This window comes from Schistocerca serialis, chromosome 9 (assembly GCF_023864345.2).
Source record: "Schistocerca serialis cubense isolate TAMUIC-IGC-003099 chromosome 9, iqSchSeri2.2, whole genome shotgun sequence".
NCBI classification, from domain to species: Eukaryota; Metazoa; Arthropoda; class Insecta; order Orthoptera; family Acrididae; genus Schistocerca; species Schistocerca serialis.
The window spans coordinates 490,598,053-490,615,030 of record NC_064646.1 but is presented as its reverse complement, the minus strand read 5'-3'; the positions used below and the strand labels follow the sequence as shown (position 1 = coordinate 490,615,030).

Sequence of the window (16,978 nt, the reverse complement as noted above, 5' to 3'; positions counted from 1 at the left end):
GTCCTGCTGAAGCGGTTGGAGTTATAAACTTAGAGCGGCCCCTCCTCCGCTTGTCCAGAGGTGGGTGGGGGAGGGCACTCACGGCCCGGCCAGCGCTACACGGGACCCCTCTCTGTTGACACTGCAGCGCGGCGTCTGGCAACAGGCAGGGACGGGAAGAGGTCGGCCTGCAGCGTGGAACCCATCAGCGCTCAATCAGCCAGATGGACCGCGCACGCCGCGGACGTTTACTTTGCCTTAATAGGGCCAGCCGATCGCGGGAGGGTATATAGGCCGCTGTGTGCGCCAGATGCCGCGTAGTCTGCCCGCAGCCATGGCACCCTCGACTGCAGCACTGGCCGTGGTCGCGCTCCTAGCTCTCTCCGCCTCTGCGAGCGACTCTCACCCGTCCCACAGGTATACTCTCTCTATCCTGATTAAAACGCAAGGCTTGAAACTGTAAGTCCAGCTTAGCGAAAGGCAGCGGACATCTAAACTTCTACTAAACTCGTCCCCGATGGGCCATGAAGGCCGAAAGGCACCAACCGACCACCGTGTCATCCTCAGCCCACATATGATGCGGATATGGAGGGGCATGTGTGGAGCACACCGCTCTCCCGGAGCCGCTACTTCTCGATCAAGTAGCTCCTCAGTTTGCCTCACAAGGGCTGAGTGCACTCGACTTGCCAACAGCGCTCGGCAGACCGGACGGTCGCCCACCCAACTGATAACCTAGCCCGACAGCGCTTAACTTGGGTGAGGACATAGAAGCATTTCACAGGCGGGCTGCTAGATTTGTTACTGGTAGGTTTGATCATCACGCGAGTGTTACGGAAATGCTTCAGGAACTCGGGTGGGAGTCTCTGGAGGAAAGGAGGGGTTCTTTTCGTGAATCGCTGCTGAGGAAATTTAGAGAACCAGCGTTTGAGGCTGACTGCAGTACAATTTTACTGCCGCCAACTTATATTTCGCGGAAAGACCACAAAGATAAGATAAGAGAGATTAGGGCTCGTACAGAGGCACGTAGGCAGTCACTTTTCCCTCGTTCTGTTTGGGAGTGGAACAGGGAGAGAAGATGCTAGTTGTGGTACGACGTACCCTCCGCCACGCACCGTATGGTGGATTGCGGAGTATGTTTGTGGACGTAGATGTAGATCTGACTAGAATAGGTGTTACAACTGCGGCAAGGTCGTTGACATCTAAACTTCTACTTATTTTTAATATTTTTTATGTCTGTCAATTGACCTGTTCTCTATGTATGTATATGTGACTTACACTTGCACCTGCTGCGGTGACACTGTCTATTTCTTTATTCTGCTCTATTTTGGAGTCAGAAAATGACTGGCTGAAGTTGACGAAATATGATTTTAACTGAAGAAATGCACTGAGATGACAAAAGCCATTAGATACCTCCTAATAAGGTGTCGGAGCTCCTCTCGCACGACGTAGTGCAGCAACTCAGCGTGGCAGGGACTCAACAAGTCGTTGGAAGTCCCCTGCAGAAGTACTGAACCATGTTGCCACTACAGCCGTCAATCATTACGAAAGTGTAGCAGGTGCAGGATTTTGTGCACAAACTGACCTTTCGATTATGTCTCATAAATGTTTCATGGGGTTCGTGTCGGACGATCAGGGTGGCCAAGTCACTCGCTCGAATTTTCCAGAATGTTCTTCAAACCACTCGGAACCAGTTGTTGCCTGGTGACATGGCGCATTGCCAGCCATAAAAAATCCATCGTTATTTGGAAACATGAAGTCCATGAAAGGCTGCTAGGGGCCTCCAATTAGCCGAACATAACCATTTCCGGTCAATGATCGGAACAGCTTGCACAGTGCCTTGTTGACAACCTGTGTGTATGGCTTCGTCAGATCTGCGCTACACTCGAACTTTACCATCAGCTCCTGCCAACTGAAATCGGCACTCATCTCACCAAGTCTCGATGTTCCAGTAGTCTACGGTCCAACCGATGTGGTCGCGGGCCCAAGAAAGGGGCTGCAGGCGATGTTAGCAAAGGAATTCGCGCCATAAGCCAATAATACCAAATTTCACCATACCTTTCATATTGATTTGTGCGGTTATTTCACGCAGTGTTGCTTGTCTGTTAGCACTGACAAGTGTACGCAAACGCATCTTCTCTCGGTCGTTTAGTGGAGGCCAACGGCCCCTGAGTCGTGAGACTTAATGCCTGAAATTTGTGTTTTTCGGCACACTCTTCGACACTGTGCATCTCGGAATATTGACTTCCCTAACGATATCAGAAATGGAATGTCCGATGCATCTAGCTCCAACTACCATTTAGCGCACATAGTCTGTTCATTCCTCTCATGCGGGCATGACTACATGAGTACAAATGGCAGGTCTGCCAACAGACAGCCGTTTTTACCTTGTGTGTGCGATGCTACTGCCATCTTTTTTGTGACGGCTCCATAACCCAGGCTCCTCGGCGGTACTTTTGGGGCAGCCACCACAAATTGTATAAAGCGTGGGTAGTGACCAGGACGTAGCTATGTCTTCTGGCCGAAAAATAATTAACGACAAGAATTGCGATAGCTAGAATGGAGAGGTAACTTATCTTTATTTCCGACGAAAAATGCACCAGCAATACAAGTAATTTCCGAGAGTAATCCGTGTAATGAGCCTAGTCGAATAGAATAGCAAATATCACACTGCAATCGTTCCGCTATAAACTCCACGAAAGGCTAGCAATAGACAATCGTCAATACACTGTCCGTCTCGGGGCCAGCGCTCCTCCTTACATGCAAAAGGCAGAGGGCGCTGCGGACCGGAGACCAGCCATGGCGCGACCTCTTCCGTCGGCGGTAACGCCCTGAGAATGCGACGGCCGCGACAGGAACTGTGGCCAGCGATGTCACGGTCTGGGCGCGCGTGCGCGAGTTGGTTGGTTGGTTGGGTCCGTGGATACAGGTCCTTTGTATGTACATATCGCTATTTCATGACTTTTGTCATCTCAGTGAAGAATGCAACAAGCATTATGAAACAAAACTCAAATTTCTTCCAAATAGGCCTTGCCGGCCCAAAGCTATTGACAGATCGCCGGTTTATCCACTAGATGCGCATATGGAGGGGCATGTGGTCAGTGCCTCTCTCTCCCGGAGCCGTTGTCAGCTTCTGTGACCAGTCGCTAATTCTCAATCAGGTAGCTCCTCAATTGGCCTCGCAAGGTCTGAGTACACCCCACTTGCGAACAGCACTCGGCAGACCCAGCCAGATGCTAGCCAAGCCCGACAGCGCTTAACCTTAATGGGAATCATTGGGACCACTGCGGCAAGGCCGTGGTCTACTTTCCACTGTCATATGTATAAAAATACATCCAGACTATTGCTGCGAGCTGCTACTACGAAATTATCACAGCAGAGAGAAGCTACATTTATCTCCTGACAGGGGTGTCGCTCACCGAGAAGTGACGTCTTTTTCCTCTTTATCTGCTGTGCTTCCTGACAGGCATTGTTGGAGTCAGGGATAAACTTTGTATTGTAGGGTATAATGCATACTGTAAGAGACAGCAAAGGACCTGGAAGAGCAGCTGAACGGAATGGACAGTGCCTTGAACGGGGGATAGAAGATAGACACCAACAAAAGCAAAACAAGGATAATGGAACGTAGTCGAATTAAAATGGGTGATACTGCGGGAATTAGATTAGGAAATGAGACGCTTAAAGTAGTAAATGAGTTTTGCTATTTGTGGAGCAAAATAACTGATGATGGTCGAAGTAGGGAGGATATAAAATGTAGACTGGCAATGGCAAGGAAAGCGTTTCTGAAGAAGAGAAATTTGTTAACATCGAATATAGATTTAAGTGTCAGGAAGTCGTTTCTGAAAGTATTTGTATGGAGTGTAGCCATGTATGGAAGTGAAACATGGACGATAAATAGTTTAGACAAGAAGAGAATGGAAGCTTTCGAAATGTGGTGCTACAGAAGAATGCTCAAGATTAGATGGGTAGATCACATAACTAATGAGGAGGTCTTGAATAGAATTGGGGAGAAGAGGAGTTTGTGGCACAACTTGACTAGAAGAAGGGATCGGTTGGTAGGACATGTTCTGAGGCATCAAGGGATCACCAATTTAGCATTGGAGGGCAGCGTGGAGGGTACAAATCGTGGAGGGAGACCAAGAGATGAATACACTAAGCAGATTCAGAAGGATGTAGGTTGCAGTAAGTACTAGGAGATGAAGCAGCTTGCACAGGATAGAGTAGCATGGAGAGCTGCATCAAACCAGTCTCTGGACTGCACAACAACTACTATGCACTCGCATCCTGTACAATCATAATGTGTAAGGGAACTGTACCCTTACGCCTAGCTGCCAACAGGTCATACCCCAACACTCTTTAAAGATTCCTGCCTGGATCAATAAAAAATAGAGAAAAGTTAAAATTGTGTTTTTTGAGTACAGTGCAAGGAACGTTCGTAAAACATATGAACAGTCCGGTTCCAGATGTTGTTCAACTTACGCATGAAAATCGACGTTGGTTGCGTCCTGGCGAACCACCAGAGGCGTCTTCTGCAGTTTCTCGTTTCGTGGAAGTTTCGTAGTTACATCATCAAGTCCTGCCATCGGTGATGATTTTTTCCGGGAAAGAATTTCCGCATCTTTCATTTCAGATTTCCACGTCTCGTCGTTTCTGTTGAGGAATCACCGTGTGCGGGACGCACTTGGCACAAACACGAATTTTTCTCTTCTTCAAAATGTTCTTGGCAATATTTTGAACGGATAATTTACAAACGTTCAGATCGTTGCTCCACTGCGGTTTGTGACACAACAACGTTAACATACTTCGGCCGCCCGTTCACTACTGAACGCTGCCTGATAATATAATGGGTATCCGTTGTTTACTGTTGTTAGTTCAAGCTGCCATCGTTGTTACTGCACTGACTACACTTACGTCTCTGCACAGCGCGACCCTCGCGTGTTTCGCTTTGCGGGTCGCGTGAGGTTGGGAGGACGTTCAAATCTCGCCTGCTCGTGTTCCGTGGACCCGCAGTAGTAGGTTGGAGGTAGTAGTGTTACGCGGTCACTGCAGCTGTTAGTTGTGTTATCGTCTAGTTCTTGTAAGACCTGAGTCTAGTGCGAATGCTTTCTGTTGCAGAGAGAGCGGTTTTAATGGAAGAGGTTTTCCGTACAGGAGATAACTTTGCGGTGTATGTCAGGCGGCAACTTAGATTGCGTTTTCCTGCTTCTAGATGTTCACATCGTGACACTATAAGTGATTTAATTTGCAAATTGCAGACAAAAGGTTCAGTTCTTGAATCACCACGAACTGGTAGGCTCACAAGTTCAACAGAACGGAAGTTTCACGATATTTCGGACGTAACGTTGCAGAGTCCATCAAAATTAGTGAGAAGGTTATCGCAAAATCCTAAAGGCTGCCGTACGGCAGCACAGAATGACGTAACCAAAGAGCTATGTATGTGTCCGTATAAAATTACTGCTGTGCAAAAGTCACGCTGTATGGACCATGCGAAGCGAATAGCGTGTCGTGAATCGTTTCAGGGGTTTATAAACCGACATGGTGTTTTAGATCGAACTTTTTCACTTTTTAGGCTTGATTTCACCTATCTGGTTACATTCCCAAAATCCACAAATATTGTCATCAGAAAATCCACATGCCTTAAGATAAAACGCCCTTGCACGGGATGTCGCAGAGAAATGTAGCCGCGTCGGCATGGCGGCAACCTGCCGGGCAGTCCTGCGTGTTGTGTTGCTGGGTCATCAGGCGCTCACCATACACTGTGTACGCAGGGCGGTCGTGAACTATCTAATAAGCTGAGTGCTGAGTAATAATAAGAAAAAAATCGATAAGTTACGCCGTTACCTAGTTATTTAGCATCGAAGTCAGCGAATCAGGTCGCCGTACGTGCAAGTTGCTGCAGCCTGCCGGAAACAGTGTCGTTCGCTTTCCGCAAATCGAACAAACGTATCTTTCGCTCAACTAGCTTAAATTTATCATTTTCAAAAAAAGGCATATTTTAGCTGGTAATGTGAATTGTGGTAACTCACAGACCATTAGATGTGTTACGCGCACGTGCGAGTGTATGAATTTGTGCACGCAACGACCTTATTGCCTAATTTCAATGCTAAATAAGTCGGAAACGGCGCATAAAAGAAACCTGTTTGCACGATATCACAGGTTTGTCAGCGCCTTCAGTTTTGTGTTTACTGCAGGCAGGGAATCAATCTGCGACATGTCGGTTAGAACAGAGTCTTCTACAATGGAGACCAGAGCTTTCAATGTGAATAACTACACACAGCATAATAGTAGACGCAGAAACGTATCTAGCAAAGCATATCTGAAAAAGCACGGGTACACTTCGAAGCGGACGGTTACACATCGAAGTGGTGTTATAGCCTTTCACGCCTTTTACAACTCAATAAAACACTGAAAGACAAGAGATGAAAGTAAAATCATCTGGCAATGCCATACGTGGATCAGTCTTAACTTACTTGAGAGTGCACAGCCAACGAAAAGTGATCACGATATCGGCACAGAAAAGAAGTATCTACATCTACATCTACATCTACATTTATACTCCGCAAGCCACCCAACGGTGTGTGGCGGAGGGCACTTTACGTGCCACTGTCATTACCTCCCTTTTCTGTTCCAGTCGCGTATGGTTCGCGGGAAGAACGATTGTCTGAAAGCCTCCGTGCGCACTCGAATCTCTCTAATTTTACATTCGTGATCTCCTCGGGAGGTATAAGTAGGGGGAAGCAATATATTCGATACCTCAGCCAGAAACACACCCTCTCGAAACCTGGACAGCGAGCTACACCGCGATGCAGAGCGCCTCTCTTGCAGAGTCTGCCACTTGAGTTTGCTAAACATCTCCGTAACGCTATCACGGTTACCAAATAACCCTGTGACGAAACGCGTCGCTCTTCTTTGGATCTTCTCTATCTCCTCCGTCAACCCGATCTGGTACGGATCCCACACTGATGAGCAGTACTCAAGTATAAGTCGAACGAGTGTTTTGTAAGCCACCTCCTTTGTTGATGGACTACATTTTCTAAGGACTCTCCCAATGAACCCCAACCTGGCACCCGCCTTACCAACAATTAATTTTAGATGATCGTTCCACTTCAAATCGATCCGCACGCATACTCCCAGATATTTTACAGAAGTAACTGCTACCAGTGTTTGTTCCGCTATCATATAATCATACAATAAAGGATCCTTCTTTCTATGTATTAGCAATGCATTACATTTGCAGCTAACTTTAAAAGATGAATACAGGGTGTTCACTTTAATTGAAGACACAGAAATATCTCAAAATCCACACAGCGGATTAAAAGAAGTTATAATTCCAATATGTTTAAACTCGGAGCCGGACAGCCAATGATACCACTCTCGACCCCCGCCGACGTCATCCCATCCCGTGTATCCGAGGCTCGTGGAAACTTTGAAATATACAATGGGACCCTCGTTTTTTATTGCAGATTACGATTCTACTGCAGAATCTACATAATTTTGTCTCAAGCATTTTCTTCGTTTCGTCACAGATGGCACTGTAATCGGAGGAACAGAAATGGGCACTCAATCGTAATTTAAAATATGCTACTCAATGGCCCTTGAATATCCAATGGGACGTGAGACTTTATCTCCATCCTACGAAGGTAGAAAAGGCCATTATTTCTTAACCGGAAACCCCATTCGCAACGCTGTATTCCTCAGACATATCGAACAGGGGACAACTCGACGTAGCACTGTGGTCATGGCTCGAGGCGAAAGCTACTCTGCTTTTCCAATTACAGTAACTGTTCAAACATAGCGCCGCCAACTTCAGTATACTTAGTGATCCGCTTTTCACATGACCATCGCAGGAGAGAAGCATATCTACGGAAATGCCTGCACACGTGTTTCTGATGTCCTGCAGTGGTACCGGTGGTTCCTTTCCAAAAAACAGTCGATATCTGCGTCTATTCAACGTGCCGTCTATAAAAGACGGACCATTAAGTTTGTTCCGCATCATGACACACCATACATTAACCCACCAAAGACGTTGATGGTCAACTTGCCGTAAGCAGTGGGGATTGCCTACACTCCAGTAATGCACCTTATGCTGGTTAACGCTACCATGGTTTGTGAATGTAGACTCACTGGAAAATAGTACCTCAGCAAAGAAAGTGGGGCTCTTTTACACTTGTAGACGTGCTCATTTATATGCTTGAGATCTGCAGCACCACCATGAGACACGGATACAGCACAGTTACATATGTTACATTTTGCTGAACAGTCATTGTCTGTAGCAGTGAAGCAAGGAAATTTCTTCTGAAGCTCTTCCGAAAACTTTGATTTTCGTTTCGGCATCACCACGACGTCCTACACGAAACTGATACTGAGTGCTGACAACAATGGCAAGCAAAAGCAAGAAACAAATAAGAGTACGCAACAATTACAGTGGTTAAGCTGTACACTATCAGGGGGTACCAACGTACGGAATGTCAGTTTCAATTGATGGTTTATAAAATCGACACTCAGAAATTATTTTAACCACTTTGTAAATGTCTGAAAATAATCCTTGAAAATCGGGACAAATTGCTTGTTTTAAAAAAAAAAGTCGGGAAAAACTTTTGAGCCTCAAGAAACGGGACAATTCCGATTAATCAGGTCGTATGGTCACCCTATATGTAAGGAGATCATGCATAAAATGTGAAGTGCAAAGGAATAAGAAATAATAAAACGAAAAGTATCAGGTAGTGTGTTGTCTAGAGTGAAGGAGCACTGTAAGGACTATCTGAATTATCTTGTTTACTCTCTGCGCAATACGCTCACACATCTACATCTAAAAAGACACGTGTAGCGACAGTGAACAAACTATTACAGATAGTACAGATAGCACAACATTACCCAGTTATGGAAATCGGCGTCATGTATTTCTTTATGCAGTAACACGTGGGTTGGATGATACTTATGACGAAGCGGTATTGTGACAACACCACCTACGAACATACCGGAATCACGGTGTAGTAGCCGGGCGTTTATCTGTGGGTTCTGCTACACTGCCGCTAGTACAGCTATTTCATTAGCTTCTCCTGTAGACCGTTTGCTTCGTTTCCTTTTCCAGGTGTGTACGCTGGCATTAGTCATAAAGGCGTTCACTTAAAAAAACCAACGAGAGAGAGCTTTCTCTGGAAAGCACTCGGCATACAAGGCAACAACAGTCTCAACATTTCTCCTACATCCTCCATAAATCAGCATTATTTCAATTTTTTCTTCTGTGATTGTAACATTTATCATCCCCTTGCACGTCTGTTCTCAAAATGATAAGTAGGTGTGGAGGCAATAAAAACTGGGCAAGTACTGTAATGTTTAGGGTCGCTACGTCTGCAGGATACGTGAGCTCCGGTCGCAGTGTACTGCCTGTTATGATAGTCGTAGTTGTCTACACGGCCACCGTGGCGTGACGAGTGGTCCCCTGTTCGATATATTGGAGTAATACAGAATTGCGAATGGGGTTTGCAGTTAGAAGATATAAAAAACTGGTCTGTCCTACCCTTGCAGCATAGAGGTGGTGTCCCACGTGCCACTGGATATTCAGTGGTCATTGAGTAGCATGTCGGAAATTACGATTGTGTACCCATTTCTACGCCTCCGATTACAGCGCCAACTGCGGCGAAACCAAGGAAATGCTTCAGACAAAACGGATGCAGATTTTCATGTAGAATCGTAATCTGCAATAATAATCGGGGGTTTCCAGTGAAGATTTCAAAGTTGGGACCCATCACCCACGCACAAGCCGGGTGTTGTATCGTTGCATATCGCATCCGAGACAAACAAATTGGAATTATTACTTTTTTTAATCCCAAGTGTAGTTTTCGATATATTTCAAAGTATTCAGTTAAAATGAACATCCTGTATGTCATAAGAAATATCAGTTTGTTTGGTATGTTCGCCAACGTAAGCATCTTTGCACACCCGAACACATGAGTTCTAACAATCTGCGTGGTGTCTGTTCTAAGTCGTGTCTCCCTACCACTTTCGCGCAACGACACTCTGAGCATATTTTTTTTATGGAATTGACTAGTTTGAACCTGGGACCTGTTGCTGGTAAGGAGACGCCAGACCACACATGACATGTAGAGTTCAGAAGAGATCAGTGAGACTAGCGATGATATAATCAAATACTTAATGATTTCAGTGTCAGCTCCACTGCACTCCCTGTAAAAGAATCTTAATACTAACTAAATTTAGTGGAAGGGGTTCAAGGCTTTCCTATTTTTAGTTAGCTGGTAAAATAACGTCGAAAAAGCAGTTAAGTTTCCCATTGGAATTTTTATTCTACCCACAAAACATTGTTTATAAATTGTACTATTGATAAAAGGAAATATTTTAATACAGGATGATAAAAACCAACTGCGTTCAACAAAAATGTGAACGAATATTCCCTGAATGGGTTTCCAAGGTCTATAATGGATCGAAGGATGACCTATGCCATATCACATCTATAAAGAGAAAACTATCAAAAATGGTCTACAGTGACCCTCAATTGTCTTTAATTACTTATTTAACTTTTCGTAAATTATAGTGGCTGATGTAGCTTCTCAATAATTATATAACAGAAAAATCATCACGTTTCAGATTTTAACTTCAAGTAACAAATGTGAATACCACGAAGTTTAATTGACGATCGACACTATTATTACGTAAAAAGGGAATGTAACAGATGAGACTTCTGCTGTTCTGAGTGAAGCCTTATGCACTCTTATGCGGCTGCGCGTGCATTCATTACCTCGTCGGTGGTTAGGCAGCGTCAGGGGCGACTGGCGGCGCAACTCCACACACCTCGCTGTCTCGGTAGAAACTCTCTCGAACTTATCCTTACTACTGTTTACCGAAGTTGGTTTAACAAAAAAGTGTCTGGCTGTGTTTTCAACTGACCAATCAGCATCTCAATGTTAACCTTAAGCTCTGCATACAAAAATTCTGTCTATCCAATGAGAAACGTTATACGTTTCATGGTGGGGCAATGTTTTTAATGTTTGCTATGTAACAGAGATGCGTATAGTCTCACGCGAAAACTTGCAGCTGGTGTGGCCCTTTTAGTGTTATCGTAAGATCTATACTGTTCTTCTGGAGGGCTGGGGGATGGACCTCTTGGCGGTCGGTCGGCGATGCGGGTGTCCCATTGTCCCGCTCTTATCGTAGAGCCTGCTAGCCTACACGGCTCTACTCTTGGCTTCTGTTCTCGTTTCTCCCCTCGGAACTGCGTCTGTTTAACTGTGGGAAGGTATGACATGCATTTAGGGGTTCTTGTGTTAGTCTGTGGTATTTCATTTGCTCACTCGTTGATCGTATTACTTTGGTTGATTTAATGTCAGGATTTATTCGGAGCTATGTGACATACTGCCAGATTTGCTATCATGTCAGGGTTTTCATGGAAGGTGTTGGATTTGCCTGACACCTTACAGAATGACGCGTATTCTTTGGCTGTCAGAGTTGCTGTAGAGTAAAGTTGTCATTGTGTTTAACAGTATTTACTACTTGGTATCCAGGGTGAATTATCAGTCATGTGTTCAGCATTCAAATTACCTTTCTACCTCCACTGTTAGTAAAAAATATTTCCATTAGGAAAGCAAAGAGTAAATCTTGCGTTACTTAATATCGTGTGTAAAAATAATTTTTGTGGTGTATGGCAATGTTGAGAAAAGGTTATAGGGCATGTTTGAACAAGTTACTTGTGTGTCATTAAAGGATTACGCACTTAATACTTTTGCAATACGCAGATAGAGTAGAGCCCAACTGTCCGTTGCGAGGTAGCAAACAACTGTAGGGTCTAAACGAATATTTGAGAGAAAATTGGAGTCAGCTTCCATCTGCAAAAGTTTCAAATAAATTCAGTAGAGCCGTTTTCTAACGGCGCTTAGTTTTTGATGTACAACAGTTAGCCATTGTGTAATTGTGACAAAGCCATTCAGAATATTATTGACAATTATTCTCTACATTTAATTTTATTTGCAGATAGCCAGATTCACTTTAGATTAAGTAGTATCACACATGTCGTGTTGAGAAGCATGATAGCTGTGACTATTCTAGACAAAAATATGTTGATCAGCCAGAACATTATGGCCTCCGACGTACTATTGACAGAAAACCGTCCAGACAATAGCAGCGTCACCTGTAGAGCAATGACTGCTAGTCAGACACACCTACGATGTATGCAGTGTCAGTGGGCGTGTTGTCCGTGTGTAGAATGGGGACGGAGCGCGATCCGTCTGAATTGGACCGAGGGCAGATTGTGTTGGGGTGGAGGCTCGGCAAGAGAATTTCCGAAACTGCACGACTTGTCGGATGTTCAAGGAGTGCTGTGGTGAGTGTCTTCAACACGTGGTGAAACCGCGTACAGATGTCGTGGGTTGGACGGCCACCCCTCATTACAGATGTCGGACGTCGGAGGCTGGGCAGACTGGTTAAATAGGACAGGCGGCGATCTGTGCGCAGCTAACATTAGACTTTAATGGTGCGTAGAATACAAATGTGTCTGAACACAAAGAGTAGCGAAGAGTACTAATGATGGGCCTCCGCAGCCGACGACCCATTCACGTGATAATGTTAATACGACTGCAACGGGCACGTGACAATCGGCACTATAATTTGGCACAGCGGCAGAGCGTTGGATGGTCTGATGAATCTCGATACCTACTTCATCGTGCCGACGGGAGACCACGATACACTCATCTTCCAGGGGAACAGCTCCTTAATACCTGTACAACTGGACAAGCTAGCGGCGACTCCATTATGATCTGCGAAAAATTCATGTGGGCATCCATGGCTCCAGCGGAGCCCATTCAAGACACCATGACGGCCAAGGAGTATCGTACACTGGTTGAAGAGTGTAATGGCATGGCTCGAGAAACACAGTGTCGAGTTGCCCCTCAGAGCCTTTTTAAAGGGACCAAAAATGTCGTAATCACAGGCAGAGAGGTCCGGACTGAACGGAGGGTGCCCGACAACATCCCTTTGGAATTTCTGCAGGGGTGCCTCGACTGTGTTGGCCGTATCAGGCTTTGCACTGTCGTGGAGCAGAATGACCCCACGGGTGAGTTTGCCTGCCCGTTTTGGTTTAATCGCTTGGCGAAGAGTGGTCAAGGATTGCGAGTGACGCTGGACGTTCACTGTTGTCCCGTGGTGCAGGAAGTGAATGAGAAGGGGGCAATTTTAGGTCCCCTTAAAAAGTCTCTGAGGGGCAAACGATTCACCTCAGACGACGACGTCCACCTGTACGTGCGGAACTGGTTAACATCACAGCCCCGGAAATTTTATGAGACAGCCGTTCACCGCCTCGTGACAAATTGGGACAAGTGTCTCAACAGCCAGGGTCAATACAGGTAGTGATTTCTGTAATTACACCTCCGGCTCGTTTCTTTTTGAACGCCCCTTATAGCTCTCAGTTTGCCTCACAGGGGCTGAGTGGATCCCGCTTGCCAACTGCGCTCGGCAGACCGAATGGTCACCCAACCAAGTGATAGCCCAGCCCGACAGCGCTTAAATTCGGTGATCTGACCGGAACCGGAGTTACCACTTCGGCAAGGCCGTGTTATTCAGAAATTAGTCCCAAAAATGTGTATTACAGTAAAAGATGTTTATATTAACGATTCTACTGTAAAACAATTAACTCAGTCTTAAAATTAATTTGAATACCCAGTGTACTGCAGAAAGGGAACATGTCCAATAAACAGATTCGTCTCTCTCTTTCCCCTTATGCCATACTTGACATTTACATGTACACTACTGGCCATTAAAATTGCTACACCACGAAGATGACGTGCTGCAGACGCGAATTTAACCGACAGGAAGAAGATGCTGTGATATGCAGATGATTAGCTTTTCAGAGCAATCACACAAGGTTGGCACCAGTGGCGTCACCTACAACGTGCTGACATGAGGAAAGTTTCCAACCGATTACTCATACACAAACAGCAGTTGACCGGCGTTGTCTGGTGAAACGTTGTTGTGATGCCTCGTGTAAGGAGGAGAAATGCGTACCATCACGTTTCCGACTTTGATAAAGGTCCGATTGTAGCCTATCGCGATTGCGGTTTATCGCATCGCGACATTGCTGCTCACGTTGGTCGAGATGCAATGACTGTTAGCAGAATACAGAATCGGTGGGTTCAGGAGGGTAATGCGGAACGCCGTCCTGGATCTCAACGGGCTCATATCACTGGCAGTCGAGATGACAGGCATCTTACCCGTATGGCTGTAACGGATCGTGCAGCCACGTCTAGATCACTGAGTCAATAGAAGGAGACGTTTGCAGGAAACCAACCATCTGTACGAAGTTCGACGACGTTTGCAGCAGCATGGACTATCAGCTCGTAGACCATGGCTGCGGTTACTCTTGACGCTGCATCACAGACAGGAGCGCCTGTGATGGTGTACACAACTACGAACCAAGGTGCACGAATGGCAAAACGTCATTTTTTCGGATGAATCCAGGTCCTGTTTACATCATCATGATGGTCGCATCCGTGTTTGGCGACGTGGCGGTGAATGCACATTGGAAGCATGTATTCGTTATCGCCGCACTGGCGTATCACCCGGCGTGATGGTATGGGGTGCCATTGGTTACCCGTCTCGGTCACCTCTTGTTCGCATTGCCGGCACTCTGAACAGTGGACGTTACATTTCAGATGTGTTACGACCCGTGGCTCTACCCTTCATTCGAATCCCTGCGAAACGCTACATTGCGGCGGGATAATGCACGACCGCATGTTGCAGGTCCTGTACGGGTCTTTCTGCATACAGAAAATGTTCGACTGATCTCTGACCAATTGAAAACGTCTGGTCAATGGTGGCCGAACAACTGGCTCGTCACAATACACCAGTCACTACACTTGATGAACTGTGGTATCGTGTTGAAGCTGCATGGGCAGCTGTATCTGTACACGCCATCCCAGCTCTGTTTGACTCAATGCCTAAACGTATCAAGGCCGTTATTACGGCCAGAGGTGGTTGTTCTGGGTACTAATTTCTCAGGATCTATGCACCCAAATTGCGTGAATTGTAATCACATGTCAGTGCTAGTATAATATATTTGTCCAATGAATACCCGTTTATCATCTGTATTTCTTCTTGGTGTAGCAATTTTCCTGGTCATTAGTGTGTATATTAAGGAAAATTACCTACATAAAGAAACCAGAAATGCATGTCAGGATATAAATTTCATTAAATTGGTTTTATTTAGTTTTTTTTGCCTGTAATTGATGGTAGGATATGTGGACACGTTGCCCTTCTGCAGTAAGCGGTCGCTACAGGCGGGCAGCTAGCTATGTAACGCTGGCGTCTGTTTGTGTGCTCAGGTGGAAGCGGCTGTCGGACCAGCGGCTGGCGGAGCTGGAGACTCTGGTGGCGCTGGAGGCGATGGGCCACACCGTGCCCGTGGGCGCGGGCGTTGTGGACCCCAGGGCCGTGTGAGTGCCGCGCCGATACTTTCAACGTTTCACGAGGAATAGTAAGCATCTTAGGAGGTTGTAGTGCAGACTAATAAACGAAAACGTTCCATATAACATGTGTTCCACTGTTACTGGTTACAGAGGTACAGCCGTCACAATATAACCTAAAGGAATACTCACAGTCCAGAATGAGATTTTCACTCTGCAGCAGAGTGTGCGCTGATATGAAACTTCCTGGCAGATTAAAACTGTGTGCCCGACCGAGACTCGAACTTGGGACCTTTGCCTTTCGCGGGCAAGTGCTCTACCATCTTTTTTTTTTTTTTTTTTTTTTTTTTTTGAGTCTCATTTTGTTCGTTTTTGTTCGTTGCATCTGCTCGGGGCGGACGTCGTGAGACATCCGTTGAAGTTCGTTGTTGATCGATTAGCTCAGTTTTTTTTATTACAGAGGGCTGCTAACCGTCTGACCGAACACGCTGAGCTACCGTGCCGGCAGCCATCTGAGCTACCGAAGCACGACTCACGCCCGGTCCTCACAGCTTTACTTCTGCCAGTACCTCGTCTGCTACCTTCCAAACTTTACAGAAGCTCTTCTGCGAACCTTGCAGAACTAGCACTCCTGTGAAGTTAGGAGGACGGGGCGTGAGTCGTGCTTGGGTAGCTCAGATGGTAGAGCACTTGCCCGCGAAAGGCAAAGGTCCCGAGTACGAGTCTCGGTCCGGCCCACAGTTTTAATCTGCCAGGAACTTTCGAATACTCATAGTGTCGTAGAGTTGTGTACGACTTCCTACACAACGGTAAGCATTGGTGGCCTACAAAGTTGTGTGGCAACCGTCGTAGTACAAAAGCTGCACAGGAGCAGAATAATTGTAACACCCCACCCGTTGCTTGTCCCACTTTTGCGTGTGTTCGCCGCTGACAAACAACTTACAGAGAAATTGGGAGTGGAACTATACGCAAATATGGATAACGCTAGATTAAAATGTGGCCCGGTCATCCCTAATTAATCTGCGGTGGTAGTGTTGACGATAAATCACACCTATTTTTACTTCCGAACATGAACGATGACGGACACTTAGGGTGTTCAATGACATCAAACACATACCCAAAATAAAATAAAGCAAAAGGGTGAATTCAGGATCAACTACTGAAAGTAAAGGCTCTACTGAATTTATTATAACCTTAAGATCAATGCTGAATAAAACATAATGAACAATTTACAAATTATCCTCCTATCTGGCATTGGCAGTAACTGTGTTAAAATCGGTCCAAAACGCGATCTCTTATAACACTCCAAAGTACTGTGAAACCTCTGTGGAAACAGCAATTCCAATTGATCCCACTATTTAACGTTACTCCTAACACAGGCTGAAGCGCGAGCGATCTCACCGTAACATTCCTGTTGTAACGCCGGTCTCCGACGGCGATGCGCAGCCGTGCGATCGGCGTGTGGCGTCTCGCAAAGTACAATCCTACTCTATTCGAACACCAGACTGCTGTCCGTAAACTTCCCTAATTGCGACAATGTTTCCGCCAGCAATGAGATGGCGCGGCTAACGTCCTTTCAGAACGAAAGACCAAGA

The 16,978-nt window shown here is 45.9% G+C and overlaps 1 protein-coding gene across 2 annotated transcripts in view; it reads left to right on the top strand.

Annotated features, from left to right (window-relative positions):
• Nucleotides 1-311: 311 nt before the first annotated feature.
• LOC126418523 (uncharacterized) overlaps nt 312-16,978 on the top strand; it is a 202,846-nt gene continuing 186,179 nt past the window's right edge. For both annotated transcript variants that reach the window (XM_050085326.1, XM_050085325.1), the window contains exons 1-2: nt 312-396; nt 15,303-15,413. In XM_050085326.1, coding sequence (XP_049941283.1) covers nt 314-396; nt 15,303-15,413 — 194 coding nt within the window. In that variant the 5' untranslated portion in view covers nt 312-313. The remainder of the gene's footprint in view (nt 397-15,302; nt 15,414-16,978) is intronic.